This window comes from Colletotrichum costaricense (genome assembly GCF_030867565.1).
Source record: "Colletotrichum costaricense strain IMI 309622 chromosome Unknown Scaffold_3.1, whole genome shotgun sequence".
Taxonomy (NCBI): domain Eukaryota; kingdom Fungi; phylum Ascomycota; class Sordariomycetes; order Glomerellales; family Glomerellaceae; genus Colletotrichum; species Colletotrichum costaricense.
Window position 1 is genome coordinate 3,036,388 of NW_026848232.1, and position 13,913 is coordinate 3,050,300.

The following is a 13,913-nucleotide window of genomic DNA, read 5'->3' on the forward strand; positions in this document are numbered from 1 at the left end:
AAATTCTCGGACAGTGCGCTGAAGATCGAGACACAGTCACTTTCAGAACCAGTTGGCGCAAGTTCGAGGCTACTGGCACAGTATGAATCGTGAGCAGTCGTGACACCTCACTCAATCCGGATGACAGTGTTGATCGAGTCGCTAACACGGTATTAAGCTGGAGGACTGATTAGTTTCTAGGCAAGATTGACAGCGAGTATGAAAGGATATGAGACTAAATCTTACTGCAATCCGTATGCTTGCTTAACAGCAACTTGCCCAGTGTTGCTTTCGTCGTGGGTAGAGCCGTCTTCGTGAGGTGCAACCGCGATGGATGAGGTGAAGATGGCAAGGTGTGTCGATTCTTCCTACGGAGTGAAACGCGCTGCGGCTCATTAACGCGTCCCGCAAGAACTACCGCGTCTTCCATGCCTGCCCCAAGCCAAGCGCCACCCATCCCGCCTGCCATGCCTACTTACCTTACTCTCTACCTACCCAATGACCTTACCTCACAGGCTCACATATCTGACTTTCCATCTAAGCCTACCCTCTCCTGCTTTTTGTTAGAGACTACGGATACCTTCTGTCAGAGCTCTTATCGTCGAGGGCTGTTGCGACTATAACGGCCACTCGCTGGACTCATTGTCTTCCAAGCAGCTCATCTCACAAGCGCAACCCATTATGGCGCCCACCGAAGCCGCCATCCTGCACAACTACCTGACTGTCCCGGCGCAGCTGCCCTCAGCCATCACGCTCGAGGAATTCACCGAGCTTTTCCCTAAACCGCATCGCGCAAACCCGCAAATCCGCTCCTTGTACCGTGATCTGCAACACCAAAGGAGGGCGCTCGTTGATGCGGTCACGGAAAACATTGAGAACGAGGAGAAGAACGGGAGGATCATCAAGCGCGAGATTGCGCGTGCCCAGAAACGTGCGAAAACCGAGGATGCCGATCAGGAGCTTGAGATTCAGAGAGCGGTACGTTCTTGTGATTGTGCTGCATATTATCATTGTAGACCAGAGTCTCTAATACGAAGGTTAAAGCTGTTTGGCGCGGCTGGGGCGCAAGATCCCAAACACACAATTAACTCCATCGTCCCAGAGATGGATACGGCGATAGCGGATCTCGAAGCAGAGATTCAGGAGCTAGAGGCTCAGGAAGCAAAACTCATGGAGTCGGTCAAACAGACAGTCGGCAGCATGAGCGATCTCCGCTACGGACGCCTCGCCAACCCCAAGCTCGGAGAGGACGTCATTCAAGGTCTCAAGAGTGTCCAAGATGCATGCGACGGGAAAAGTTGATCAACTAAAGATTACTAATTTGGCCCTATCTAATCCAAATGACCAAGGATCTCAGTTGCATCATTGCAACGGCCCGCGGATTTGTCTGGATATTCAAAACCATGCCAATGTGCCCTCCAGCCTCTCTTCAACTGCCTATCCTAAGCCACTCGTCCCCTTTACCGCGCAACACCACCAGCAGGGGCGGCAGCAGCGGGAGGAGCACCGCCAGCAGCGGCAGCGGCGCGGTTGTCAAAGGTGTTGCCCATACGGCGGTTCATCAGGGTACGGCTGCCAAAGGAGACGAGGATCATGAAGAGCCAGTTGGGGACCAGGTTAAAGGCCCAGAAGACGTAGCCAACGGGGACAGACAGGTTGTTCTTGGCGATCCAGCTGTTGAAGGGGTGGAAAATGTTATCCGTCAGGATCCACTCCTCCTTGGACTGCGCCTTCCATAGGTCGACAATGTCGTCCGAGGTGGTGGTGGTGATGTTCAGGCGCTTCCTGTAGACATCGACGTCGGCTCCAGGGGGCAACAGACCGATAGACCAGATGGAGGCGGTGCCGGCAGACCACGCGTTGCAGAGGACGGGCTGGTCATCGCAGTTAAGGAGACCCAGGTGAGGGGATTCGGGAAGCTTGGCGAACTTGATGGTAGACTCGTTAAAGGCAGTCTCGATCTTATCGCAGTGGCCTGTAGGTAGAAATTAGCATATCTTCGTACATGGAGCAATGTGACGCGCGGTTTGCGGAGCGTACCGAAGCAGGTCTTGTTACGACCAGTGATCAGAACCCACCACTCCTCAGGGGTAGTGGCATCAGCCTTGACGGGCTCGTAGAGAACATCCTTCCAGTTCTCGACGGTCAAGACGGAGATCTTCTTGTCGACAGCGGTCGCATCAGGCACGGCGGCCTCGGGGGCGGCCGCCTTCTCAGCGCTGGGCGCGGAGGCGCCAAAGGAGCTCAGGAAGTTCTGGAACTGCGCCTTGTACTGCTCAAAGGGCGACTCGGCCGCTGTCGCGAGCAGCGGGAGCGCAAGAAGGGTGGTGGCAGACACGCGCATGTTGATGATGGCTGTGTATGTGTGTGTGATGGGAAAGTCGCTTCGCGTAGAGAGAAAGGAGGTGGTAGCTTGGATGTCGTGATCAAGCGGCCAAGAGATGATGAGTGAGGGGAAGCGTAATTACAACAAGGGACCAAGGAGGGACAATAAGTACGGGTTGGCGAGGGTAAAGTATACAGGCAACCTGATTCCGGCGCGAAGTTTGGACACACGAAAAAAAAGGACACAGAGTCTGGATGCGAGGGAAAAAAGTGGAAGAGGAGCCCAAGTACGGATACCGACACGGGTGCGAAATCAGGCAGTTTGGAGAGGGACCCTTTTGGGACTCGGGGAGAGCGTGTGGCTTCTCCTGAACCTTGTCCCGTTGGTGATCCGGCTGGAACAAAGGAGCTTTGGTCGCCTGGGGGATCCAGAAGAGCACTGAAACCCGCCCGCTGCTAGAAGCTCGGGAGCACACACCATAGAAACGAGAGAGAGGTCCTTCTCCACACAGCCTAACCAAAATGGGACTAGCGCTTGCTGCTGGTCAGCGTCATTTCGGGTCGCCCAGGTGGAACGGCGGTCCGGGGTACTTGCAGCAGCCACGATTGGGTGTCTCGCGTGCATCAGCCACATGAGGCTTGTGGACCCGAGGCCATTTGGCGGGGACCTGGACGCGTCGAAAGCTCACATGCTGAAGGGCACTGGAAGCTCGCATGCGCCTTGAGGCAACGTCTACCCTTGCGACATAACATTGTGAGCGCAAAACATCACAATGGTAAGCCTTCCAACTCTGGTTCTTTCTGACTCTAGCTGACACAATAGTAGCCCCCCAAAGCCGCAGACCAGAAGCGAAAACGAGGGCGCCCCTCAAACGCGTCTAAGCCGGCCGACGCGTTGCCAGGTTCTCCCGAAGCTGTAGAGACAGAAGAAGCACCGGCACCAGGGAGACGCGGTCGCCCAAGCAAACGAAAGGATACTGAAGTGTCATCCCCCGCCGAGGAACCGAAAACCAAAAAGAGGGGCAGACCACCCCGCGAGGCAGCAATAGAAGCAGAAGTAGAAGAAGCGAATGAGGAGGAGCCCGAACCGGCGCAAGCGAAACCGAAATCGAAAAAGGCCAACAAGAGCAAATCGAAGGACAACGAGGAAGCAGCAGACGGAAACGGGTCAACAAGCCGACGAGAAAAGGCCGCCTCACGAGGTAAACCAGGCCGAAAGCCAAGAAAGGAGGCGAACGAGGAGGCCCAGGACGAAGAAGAGGCCGGCACAAGCAATTCGGCCAAGAAGAAGCGTGGACGGCAACCAGAAAAGCCTACGGAAGAGGAGGGGCCCGAGGAGGCTGTATCTCCAGAACCGGTCCCCAAGAAGAAGCGTGGGCGACCGTCTCTAGACAAGGAACCAGCAGCCGAGGAGGACGCTGCGCCCAAAAAACGGGGAAGAAAGCCCAAGGAAAAGGTTTCCGAGGTCGAAGAGCCTGCACCTGAGGAGGAAGGGGAGGCTGAGGCCGCTCCCAAGAAGAAACGCGGACGCAAGGCAAACGTTACAGTAGAAGAGGTGGAGGAACCACCAGCTGAAGAGGACTCGGCGGCCGTAAAAAGGAAACGCGGTCGCCCTTCGGCGCAAGCTGAACCAGAGGCGCAGGAGGTGTCACAGTCAGAGCCGAAAGAAGGCCGGAGGCGCAAGGGGAAGCAGCCCGTACCAGTAGCAGAGACGACAGCCGAGAAGCCGACCAAGAAGCGCCGGAAGAAGGGCGAGGAGGGGGAAGAGGCGTCACCAGATACCCAACGTCGCCGGGCTGGCCGTCCTCGAACTTCAGATGCAGCATCCTCGCAGAACGAAACCTCGCAAGCGCGCAAATCCAAGAAGCGTCCAACGGAAGACGATGCAGTAGAGGCATCAGCACCCGCGAAGAAACGCCGTCGTCGCACGTCTGACGAAATCCAACAAGAGAAACAAGAACAGCAACAACAGCACCCCAAACCCGAAGCCCCAAAGACGCTCCGACGGCCCCCCAAACACCGCCACATCGCCGCCCGCGTCCGCCAGGTCCCCCGCTCCGTGATAGAAGAGAAATGGTCCCCGCTCACGAACCCCTCCCTCTCCATCGTCTCCAACCTCCTCCGCCTCGCCGAGCGCCCCGTCCTCCAGCGCATCCCAGGCAGCGAGAAGCGCCGCGACCAGGCCGCTTCCGCCCTCCACCTCATCACGAACCGCCTCGTCAAGAAGCTCTCCCGCGGCCTGCCTTTCCCGCCGGCCTCGGCGCCGCCCACGGGAGGTAAGAACGGCAGCAGGAAGCTGCTCGAAACGGATGGCGGACGCGTCGAGGAGCTTAACTTTGAGCGCGTCATCGAGGGCGTCGCGGCGCTCGAGAGGCAGCTCGATCCCCTCCTCCACGCGGTCGACCTCCTCAAGACCGAAAAGGAGCGCGAGGAGAAGGCTCTGGAGGAGGACTACGATACCCTTCGCACCCTCGAGGCGAACGCGCGCTCCGAGGCACGCAATTTCAAGGATAGTCTCCGCAAGACACACGTCCTCGTGCCGGAGGCCACGAAGCCCGGTACTGCTTCCGCTGCCGCCGAGAACGCCGTCAAGCACGACGAGCAAGATCTCAACTTCATCGTCTCCGAAGAGGGCGTCGGGAGCGGCACGCCGCTGTTCAAGGACCTCGAGGACGACGAGCTGCGCGGTCTGGCGGGACAGGTCGGCAGTCACATGGAGAGCATGCGGGCCAACCTGCAGCAGATTGACGGCGTCGTGCCGCAGATTGTCAAGAGCAGGGCCGCGCTGCAGGATGTGCTGTTTAAGCACTTAGATCAGCAGAGTTTTGAGAATGTCTTGTTTGGATGAAGGGCGCGTCAAACATATCGCGAATCCCGTGTTGTGTAGCTCATGGATATTGGGGGAGTTTGGGAAAGCCATTGGGAGTTCTGGACCGACTTGGTGTTGGGCTGGTGTTAGCATCGTGGGACATTGATATTGTACATTGACTACGGAGGCGTTGGCTGGCTGTCTAGGTGATACCACGCAATTGATGATTCATGACCTTCAGTCCCTGCCATTGACAAGACCAGACCGATTATCGTGATGTACTACCTTACACGGTAATACCACCATGTGGCTTTCACTGAAGCCTCACCAGTCCGTTGAACGGTTCTGACACGAAGCGGACATGAAGTCATTAACCCGTCACCAGAACCAGTGTCACCGTAGCATTCAGGTCATCTTGAAGATATTGCCTTGGAACCTTTTGCCTATGAAGAACTATACACATGGGGAAATTCGAACCTCGACCCCATCCTATACCATACAAAAAGCTGGTCTCGTAGCCTGACTGAATTGTCTTGCCGAGACATCCCAAGCCGCAAAACCACCGCTTTTGATCATAACATTCCTTGCTCTTCCTGAGCATCATCAAAGTGTGCCAAATTCTGTTAAGGTGCCCTACTCCATCCTCTTCGTCACGGAATTATACCGCACTACTATCGATGACCGGACCTCTCTATTTCAGCGAAGGTACCTTAATGGTCGTGTTGCGAGAGTTAAGATTTGATCCGCTAATCATCACCTGGAAATCAGAGTTAGCTTCAATGGATGATCGTACATCAAGGCAATTTCAACTAGTGAAGCGTAAAGACTCCACAGCTGTAGAATTCAAGATTAAAAAGCTCACCTGCGTCATTCTCATCGAGAGCTGTGGTGTAAGACAGACGACTGGCTGGGGTAGCCCATTGCTCAGTCGTAGCGGTAGTGGAATCTCCCGCAGGAAGCATGATCATGTTGGCCGGTGTAACGGGCCGGATAGTCGGTACTTCAGTACCACCCTTGTGAGCGTTCTTGCTCTCCAGAGCAACATCATTTTGGGCGGTGTTGGCGGTATCATTGGCAGATTCGTGTCTCGCGTGCTCGGCTTCGTGGAGCCGCGCAGGCAGAGGGTCCAGGGAAGACGCTGGCTGGTTCTCCAACTCAGCAATGGCAAGAGCTGGATTGATGGCCATTTTGGCATGCTCACTGCCCTTCAAGGTTTCAATGCTGCTCTGGAGAGCTTCCAGGTCTTTGTAACCTTCCTTGGTGGGCAGGATTTCGAGCTCTGGATATTCGAGTTGGGCAGATGACTTGACACCGGGCTTGGACGGCATCATTTTTCCCAAGCTGGTCTTCATGGCCTTCCCGAGCTTCTTCGACATGGACTGAGAAGACTTCTTGATCTCGACGACGCTGGGCATGGAAGTCTTGCCGGCGAGCTCAACATACTGCGCTGTCTCCGCACCGGGGACTGCCGCAAAATCCTTCGGCGTCATATCGTCATCAGGGCCTGCAGTACTAGTTCTCTTGGCTCTGTCATGGGAGGGCCACTTGGCCCAAGAAGAAGGAGGTGTAGCAATCTTTTGGAAGCCCAAATTCTATTTGGTGCTTGTGACATCTTCGTTGTTCTCCGACTTCTTGGGAATGATGGTACCGGAGAAAGACTGCTGAGAAGTGCTTGACTGGCTGGCGTTTCGTGTTGCGATAAAATCCTGCGCTTTGGTTTCTTTGTAGCGATATCCGACTACATCTCGCTCTGTAGGGTGAGAGAGGTGGTTCTCGTCGACTGAGATTGTTCCCATGCTGGCTTTAGCCATGGCAGACTTCTTGGAATATGTAGTGGACTTGGTCTCGCGCTGGTCGTGCTCAACTTTGAAAGCTCGCTGCCAGACCACGGTGGCGCTTTCAGTGAGCTTGGGTGCAGTGAATGCGACGTCGTTCGGGACATGCTGGGTCGAAGAAGTGATGCTGTGACTCGAAAGCATTTCAATGTTCTCCCGTGGCTTGAGCATCTGGTTCGCTACCGACGAGGAGTTCAGCTGTGCGGGCTCCGTGGAAGACTGACTATGCGACTGCCATCGATTCTTGGTACTCGAGCTTCTACGAATGCCCAGGAATTGGAGGAATGAAGACTTTCGCGACGGTGCATAGCCGTCGCTAGGCAGGTCGATCTGGGATTCACCAGAAATTCCTCCAATACCACCAACTGAACCAGGCTTCTCGTTCTTCGGGTCAGGGACGTTCCGCGCGGTGCCGTAGTTGTGATAGTTCTCAGTCTGGAAGCAAATACCATCTGCGCCAGCTACTTCCTGGCCTGATAGGATGATAGAAGGTACAGCCGTGTCAGAGTCGGGGTTCTTGTCTAGGGCGGTACGATAACTCTCATCAGAATGCTGCTCCTTGAGATTGTACACTGTTGCTTTATTAGTTGAGATACTAGCTTCCGCGATTAATGTAAACCCACAATCAAAGTTGGCGAGGTCGAGATCAATAAGACTCTCAGCAAGGCTGTTGCGATCGTCGTCACCACTGATATTCTTGAAGCCCGATGGCGAGGCGGTACGTGTGTTCTGCATAGACGAGTATACAGAAGATGACAGATAGTGGGACGGCTCGTTCGCTTGCAAGGGCATTCTACCAAACAAAGTAGTCTTTACCTCCAAGTCGTCTTTCAAAGGCAAGTCGGCGTACGGCTTGTCACCAGAAATTTCTTGGAGGGGAAAGCTGATGGGGCTCGAGTGTTGACGGTTTGTTCCTTTCTCATCGCCAGCTTCGGTAGCAGAGCTGCGACTAGGCACTGCAGTTGCGAACTTCTTCTTGCCATCCAAATCCTGAGCTGTGACGAAATCCTCCTGAGACGAGAGCTTCTCGGCGAGCAGCCAGGTCTCCCAGCCACTGCCATCCTGGGACTGTGCAGATTCCGAAGTTCGGGGAGGCTGAGATATGCCCACGGGCTCGGTTGCGAGCTTGCCATCGGGCTTCTCCATGTCGCACAGAGTTGCGCCGTTGCTGGAAGAATCATCTTGAAATTGGGCCTCAGAAGCCTCCTTGTCGTCAAAGGCAGCTGTGCTCTCAGCGTCCAGTGGGAGGGGGATATTCTGAGGTTGAAGAGAGAGGGCCATCTGACTTTCGCAGTGGGGGATACACTGGGAGAGTCTCCAAGTTCTGAAAGACTCGTCATCCTGATCGGCGCGACTCTGGCGAGCAGGGAGAATCGGGGCCGGGGGAGGCATATCAGGGAGTGACCCTCGCTCTCGAAGAACAAGATTTGTTGCCGTGACCTTCGTGGAGGTTTCAGGCTTTGGACAGCTGCTACGCCGGCGGTCTCCAGTGGTGATATCGATAGGATGAACCTTAACACCTTCGTTCGAAAGCTTGGCAGCAGGCGGTGGCTGCGGCAGAGACGTGACATCAACCACAGAAACATCGGTGGGAATCTCCACCTCTATTCCGCTCCGCGGCCGCGGTCCGCTCTGACGCTCGCTTTGGTGATCACCAGGAACTTCCACCACTGTCTCCAACCCACGGAATCTCTTACTTCCAGGCGTGACAGATCGCGAACTGTGCTCGCTCTCGAGGTCGGCTTGAATGCGCCTCATGTTGTTCTGTCTCACAGAGTAAGTATAAGCAGCCTGATCGTATTGCGGGGAGCCATCTATCTCCGTAGCAGCGGGATTGGAAGAGGGCCTCTGAATGCTGATAATCGACACCCGCTTGTCACTGTCGGGACTGTCAGACCGCTTGTTGCTGTTGTTAGAGCGGCGTCGGCTGAGTCTGCTCCATGGGCCACTTCTTCTGGGTGCTTCGATTTGATCCTCGTGGTCCGACACATATTCGACCTCGGTGGGATCAGGAATGAAATCCAGTTCAGGAGAGCGCATGTATGAGCGCTGAGAGGACGTAATGGAGCCCCCTGTGTTGGTTCCACTGAGCATGAGTTCCATGTTGTAGTTGCTTCCAGGCAGCTTGGCCGGAGGAGGCAGCTTGATCAATTCGACAAGGGGCTGCTTCGGAACCTGGGCTGGAATTTTCTCCTTCGATTTCGCGTTCTTCGCCTTTCTGTCCTTCGACTGCGTGTCTTTGGGAGGATCCGCCTCCTTTGCCTTTGCGTCTTCATCCTGCCCCTTTTTCTTGGAGGAGATGCCGATGCAGCAGACGTGCACCATCTTGATGGGTTTCCACTGTGGATGCTCGATTTTCTCTGTGTTTGCTTTGGTCTCCAAACGAGCGAAGAGGTGGTGATAGTCGGATGGCTGGCGAAAAATACTCAGTACCAATCCAAGAAACTGCTCGACCTGCCCAAGAGGAGAATGATGCAAATGAAAGTCTGATGAGCAAGGTTGTCTTGCAACAGGCCAAGGCCAAAAAGAGAGGTTGAAGGAGATGGGGGATTTGGCAAGAAGCTTCTTCTGTGGAGGGTAGAGGGCAGAGAAGGAAAGCAGAAGGCCCAGTCAAGTTGTGCAATGTTGACCTGACGATGTCATCTTTCTGCTGAGTGAAAACAGCGGGTGCCCCTGAGGGTTCCTTCTCGAGGATCTGTTGCTTTCACTGGTGGCAGTCACCAGGGACAACATTATCAAGCAACGCGGGCACCCAGGTCAAGCAGCGGTCATCAAAGACCAGCAGCCGCCTCCCTCAAAAATGCCATGCGGCTCGTGAGAGCATGTAACAAAGGCAACGCCGCATGTGTGAACTGTGTATACTCAAAACTGAGGGTGAGCGCTTGCTTCGATATCTGTATATACCCGCTACCCATCTTCAACCCATCTAACATAACTTTTGTCAGAGTAATCATCCATGTTGGAGTAGGTTTGAAGTGTTGGTTGTTAATACTGACAACTTGGCTTCGATTTGATCCTGTTCGAACAGACTCTACAACACCAGCCATTTGGGTTGTACATGTTGACTAGTGTTGGCCTTTCTGGGCCCCTATCTGAAGCCTTCAAGACTGTCTTTGAGCATCGTCCGAGGCACCAGTTGGGAGCACCATCTTGGAGCATGATCTTGGAGCACCGTTCTCGGGCGTCTTCATGGTCATCGTTTGGATCTGTATCTCAAATCATCCGCTTGAACGTGCAAACGATCCAGATCTACAAGCATTCGTGTAGAAAAAATCAGAATGGGTCTTTTCAGTAGGACTCTGCGTCAAAACAGGTCATTTCAGTAGGACTCTGCTCCGAACCTCTGACTGACTAGCTCTTGACGTAGCTATTGCTGTTGATCCGATCCTCCAAATGGCCTTTTGGCTATTGCTAATCAGACCCATTGAGAAGGTAGTATTAGCAGACCATAACCCTCGGGCTTACAATATCTTGTGCCACTTGGCATCGAAGAATTCGAGTTTCAACGTTCCCTCTCGATCCATGTAGCAAACGCCACATCCTAGTTCCCCAGAAGGTGTTTTGCGGCTCATCGACACGTTCTGTTCTGTGATGATCTTCCCTAAGAAGCTTTGCTATGGCTAGATACGGGAAGGAAAGCTCGCGTTTTGGTACCGAACCATCGACACATCGATTTCAGACAGTTGAGACTGATGATGCCATGAGGTCGGGAATCGAGGCGTCGGACACGTGGATTAGTGGAGGGCGGTCGAAAGCGGCCCGTTCAATGAGAAATCCGATCCGACATTGTGCCCTATGAGGCCGCAAGTACGAACGGGTGGCGCAGCAGGTTTTCTTGGCTTGTGGGAATTTTCCACACAAGACATGGAAGTGATGAAGCTGGTATCCGTTCAATATGCCGGTTTGAATGTTGCCCGGGTCAAGATTTGTCAAAATGCGCAGACTCGAGAATGGCTTTCGCTGACTTCAGCGTGCAACAATCTAATGTGTAGTCGAAAGGATGACCCGACCCGGTTGATTATGGGGACGGAGCTGCCGCATGATACTTGGCGACAGGGTTGGGAATTCGGGTGAGCGACCGATGCTGTGCAAACAAATGCAAGCGACCAAACTCAAAACAAGGACGTGGGTGTCAGGGAGGAGGAACCCCTCCTAGGTATCCCAACTCCCCAGGAGGCAGTGCCAGCCAGCCAGGGTGCTACCGTGTTTGACGTTTTTTGACGAGTGTTCCGACTTGGTACGCCTGGTCGGTCCTTTTTGATTAGCAGGATTTGACAGAGCATCAAGCCTTCGTATCAGGGAATGGGAACGGCAATTACGGCGCGGTTGCGACCAACATGAGGCAAATCAAGGAAGGCGATGCGATGGTGTGAAGCAGGCGGAAGTTGAAAGAAGCAACGACGGGAGGCAAAGCGGGTTGGCGTTGATGTGTCTTGGCCCAAGATCAGTGATCGCCCAGGCGTTGAGAAAGTGAGGTGAAGGGGAAGACGATCCCGTGTTGGTTTCTAGGATGGGTGTAAGACAAAATGGCGGGGCGAAATGCAATGAAATGGGCCGACGCCGGTGTCTCTGAGTCTCTGAGAGACATGTGGTCGTGGGTAAGATATCGTGACATCTGAGGTACGACGAACATCTCAGTAAGGTAAGGTAGGTACCTTATTTCTGAGTGTTGCCTGAGGTGATCCAGGTAACAAGTAGGCTCCGTCCCGGGGAAGGACGTAGTGGAGGAAAGGCGGAGGAAGGAGCAGAGGAGCTAAACCCAGGAGGAAGGCACCGAACGGCGAGGAGCAGGACCTTCCAGGAACCGAAGGAGCTGAAGTCACCGATTCGGGACCACCTTCCCGCCTTGCCCCAGGAGTAAGACCAGGCGGGAGACGTGTTACCGTCGTCAGCGGGTGGCCTTATGTCCAGTGCAGGCTGATGTTGACAACTTCCATTGACAAGCAATCTGAGAACCTGGAAGCTGGAGCATCCATCCATCAATCAATCGGCCAGTCACTTCTGACAATGGGTTCAGGCTCAAAAACTCCAGAATCGTCGAGTCCACCATTCGTGCCGAAACCACCGACAGGATGCACGCGGCAGCATACGAATGGCTCGAAGCCTCATCAGACGTGACCAGATTCATCATCATCGTCCAGGGTTTTCAGGTGAAGATAATGTAAGCTCCAGGTGTGCAATTTCCAGCGCGAATTTTCTGCAAGATTAATCAAGTCAGCGACCCAGCAGGATCGCTGCCATCGCAAAGCTGCGCAATAATATGCAGATTGCCGTTGGTCAAGGTCAGGCCAGACCCAGAACCCAGACCCGGCCAGTCCAGGCTCCCCGAAAAGTTGGGAACTGCCGGGTAACGACTCGCCGGCTCATCTGACGGTTATTATTACCGCAGCGCTGAAAGGAAGAAAAAAGAACACCACCACCTCGCTGCCTGCATAGCCGTACATACAGAAGTGTCGGTTGTGCTGGAGACAGTACACTTCGACATAATCTCGACATAATCTCGACACAATCATTCTGTGACAGGGACTTCCGGGGCGAACCCTGAGGGGGAGATTTGGTTGTTTCCACCCCTGCCGAGGAGGGGGCGAGGAGCCATGGTCCGTGTCACCGTGGATTGACGACTTGGAGGCTGGACTTCTGGAGTCTTGTGTGCAACTTTACTCAGTTTTCCCGCAGGTTTTCCCAGATGAAGGTCTCCGCCGCCAATTCCGGGGGGAAGAGAATTGACGAGGATTGACAGACCAGCAGTGCGGTGCAAAATGTAACCGCGAGCGGCAACACTTGAGCGCCAGTCTCCAGAGGGGGCCGAGGGGATCGCCTCGGGGGTCTGAAACCCTTCTCTTCGGGGGTTCAATGCTTGGCCAAGAGCCAAATGGTGAGGATTGTAACTGTACTCAAGCAGTGGACTGGGCTTCCAGTCACTGTGCCGGTTGCCCATGGGCAATGGTACGGAGTACCTGGATGATTCTGAACTTTGCTCCGTCTGATGATGCTCCTCATTTCCATCAGATCATCCCGTCGTTTCGATCTCATGTTTGCTGGCCGGGTTGGCTGCTCTCCTAGTTACAGCAGGGTCATCCACGCCTTCTCGTCGGTCACACGAAAGCACCAGAGACATTGAGCATTACGTTGCACCAGCTGAAGCCAGCTGCGGTCATGAGCTGAGCTTTGAAAATCCGAGTCTTTGTTCTACATTCCACCAAGCCCCCGGAAGATGCAGAACGACTCGATCCTCGTGGCATCTGAGACGAAAACATTCCGCAGCAGTGAAGAGCAAACCACGGGCCACGAACCAGGACGACAACTCACAAAGCTTGGACCCGGCGTTGCCAACTCCATCTTCGATTCTGATGGACGATCATGGAGAAGGCGGAAATTTTCTCTGCTCCACGTCGGCGCACACGTACCGCATGTCTTGGCACAGCTGGCCACAGCGGCAGATGGGAGATGGTTGATGGATCGTGGCTCTCTGTCTCCCGTCTAGAGTTGCATCGAGACAACGTGACGATGTGGACTGGGAAATAGCATGGCGGCAGAGGCAGAGGCAGTCAGTCGGTCAGCGACAGTTTGGGGGCCAGAGTGCCAGACTACCAAGTACCAACTTCCAAAACTTCCAACAACTCTGGAACTGCATGGCGCGACAACGTCGCACACAATGGACCATTTCAGGGCTACCGCGTCGATCCCATTCTCCCCCCGAAGAGACGCCACATTGATCCGACCCCCCTGATATTTGGCTCTCCGGAGTACAGATTACCGCAGTCGGGTGCACAACAGAGATCAGTGACTGGAGAGGTTGTCAGCAAATCTAGGTCATCCGCTAAAGGGGGGACCGAGGGGCTGAGCGCAGACTCCCTGTTGGTCGGTGCCTCGATATGTTCCTGGCTAGAATCTGGTCTAAGGCAAGGTACCCGAGTCGACCAAGCGATTAAAAGCGCCTAGTAATGAGAGGGAAAGAATTGAGG

General features: G+C 54.5%; 7 protein-coding genes across 7 annotated transcripts; 5 read left to right on the forward strand and 2 right to left on the reverse strand.

Moving 5' to 3' along the window:
* Positions 1-660: 660 nt before the first annotated feature.
* Positions 661-1,281, forward strand: CCOS01_03843 (Cnl2/NKP2 family protein; the record flags this gene model as incomplete). The annotated part of the gene is made up of 2 exons (XM_060452026.1): positions 661-957; positions 1,024-1,281. 2 exons carry the CDS (start codon positions 661-663, stop codon positions 1,279-1,281), a joined length of 555 nt encoding a protein of 184 aa, XP_060318291.1.
* Positions 1,282-1,439: 158 nt separating this feature from the next.
* Positions 1,440-2,785, reverse strand: CCOS01_03844 (uncharacterized protein; the record flags this gene model as incomplete). The annotated part of the gene is made up of 3 exons (XM_060452027.1): positions 1,440-1,954; positions 2,020-2,334; positions 2,779-2,785. 3 exons carry the CDS (start codon positions 2,783-2,785, stop codon positions 1,440-1,442), a joined length of 837 nt encoding a protein of 278 aa, XP_060318292.1.
* A 292-nt stretch (positions 2,786-3,077) lies between these two features.
* CCOS01_03845 (uncharacterized protein) lies at positions 3,078-5,152 on the forward strand (the record flags this gene model as incomplete). Its single annotated transcript, XM_060452028.1, has 2 exons — positions 3,078-3,080; positions 3,131-5,152. The coding sequence occupies 2 exons, from the start codon at positions 3,078-3,080 to the stop codon at positions 5,150-5,152; spliced, it is 2,025 nt and encodes a 674-aa protein (XP_060318293.1).
* A 331-nt stretch (positions 5,153-5,483) lies between these two features.
* CCOS01_03846 (uncharacterized protein) lies at positions 5,484-10,145 on the reverse strand (the record flags this gene model as incomplete). The annotated part of the gene is made up of 4 exons (XM_060452029.1): positions 5,484-5,746; positions 5,976-6,617; positions 6,762-9,402; positions 10,095-10,145. The coding sequence occupies 4 exons, from the start codon at positions 10,143-10,145 to the stop codon at positions 5,484-5,486; spliced, it is 3,597 nt and encodes a 1,198-aa protein (XP_060318294.1).
* Positions 10,146-10,987: 842 nt separating this feature from the next.
* On the forward strand, positions 10,988-11,104 carry CCOS01_03847 (uncharacterized protein; the record flags this gene model as incomplete). Its single annotated transcript, XM_060452030.1, has 1 exon — positions 10,988-11,104. One exon carries the CDS (start codon positions 10,988-10,990, stop codon positions 11,102-11,104), a length of 117 nt encoding a protein of 38 aa, XP_060318295.1.
* A 388-nt stretch (positions 11,105-11,492) lies between these two features.
* On the forward strand, positions 11,493-12,299 carry CCOS01_03848 (uncharacterized protein; the record flags this gene model as incomplete). The annotated part of the gene is made up of 4 exons (XM_060452031.1): positions 11,493-11,546; positions 11,636-11,805; positions 11,981-12,109; positions 12,215-12,299. The coding sequence occupies 4 exons, from the start codon at positions 11,493-11,495 to the stop codon at positions 12,297-12,299; spliced, it is 438 nt and encodes a 145-aa protein (XP_060318296.1).
* An 863-nt stretch (positions 12,300-13,162) lies between these two features.
* On the forward strand, positions 13,163-13,432 carry CCOS01_03849 (uncharacterized protein; the record flags this gene model as incomplete). Its single annotated transcript, XM_060452032.1, has 1 exon — positions 13,163-13,432. One exon carries the CDS (start codon positions 13,163-13,165, stop codon positions 13,430-13,432), a length of 270 nt encoding a protein of 89 aa, XP_060318297.1.
* Between the last annotated feature and the right edge of the window lie 481 nt (positions 13,433-13,913).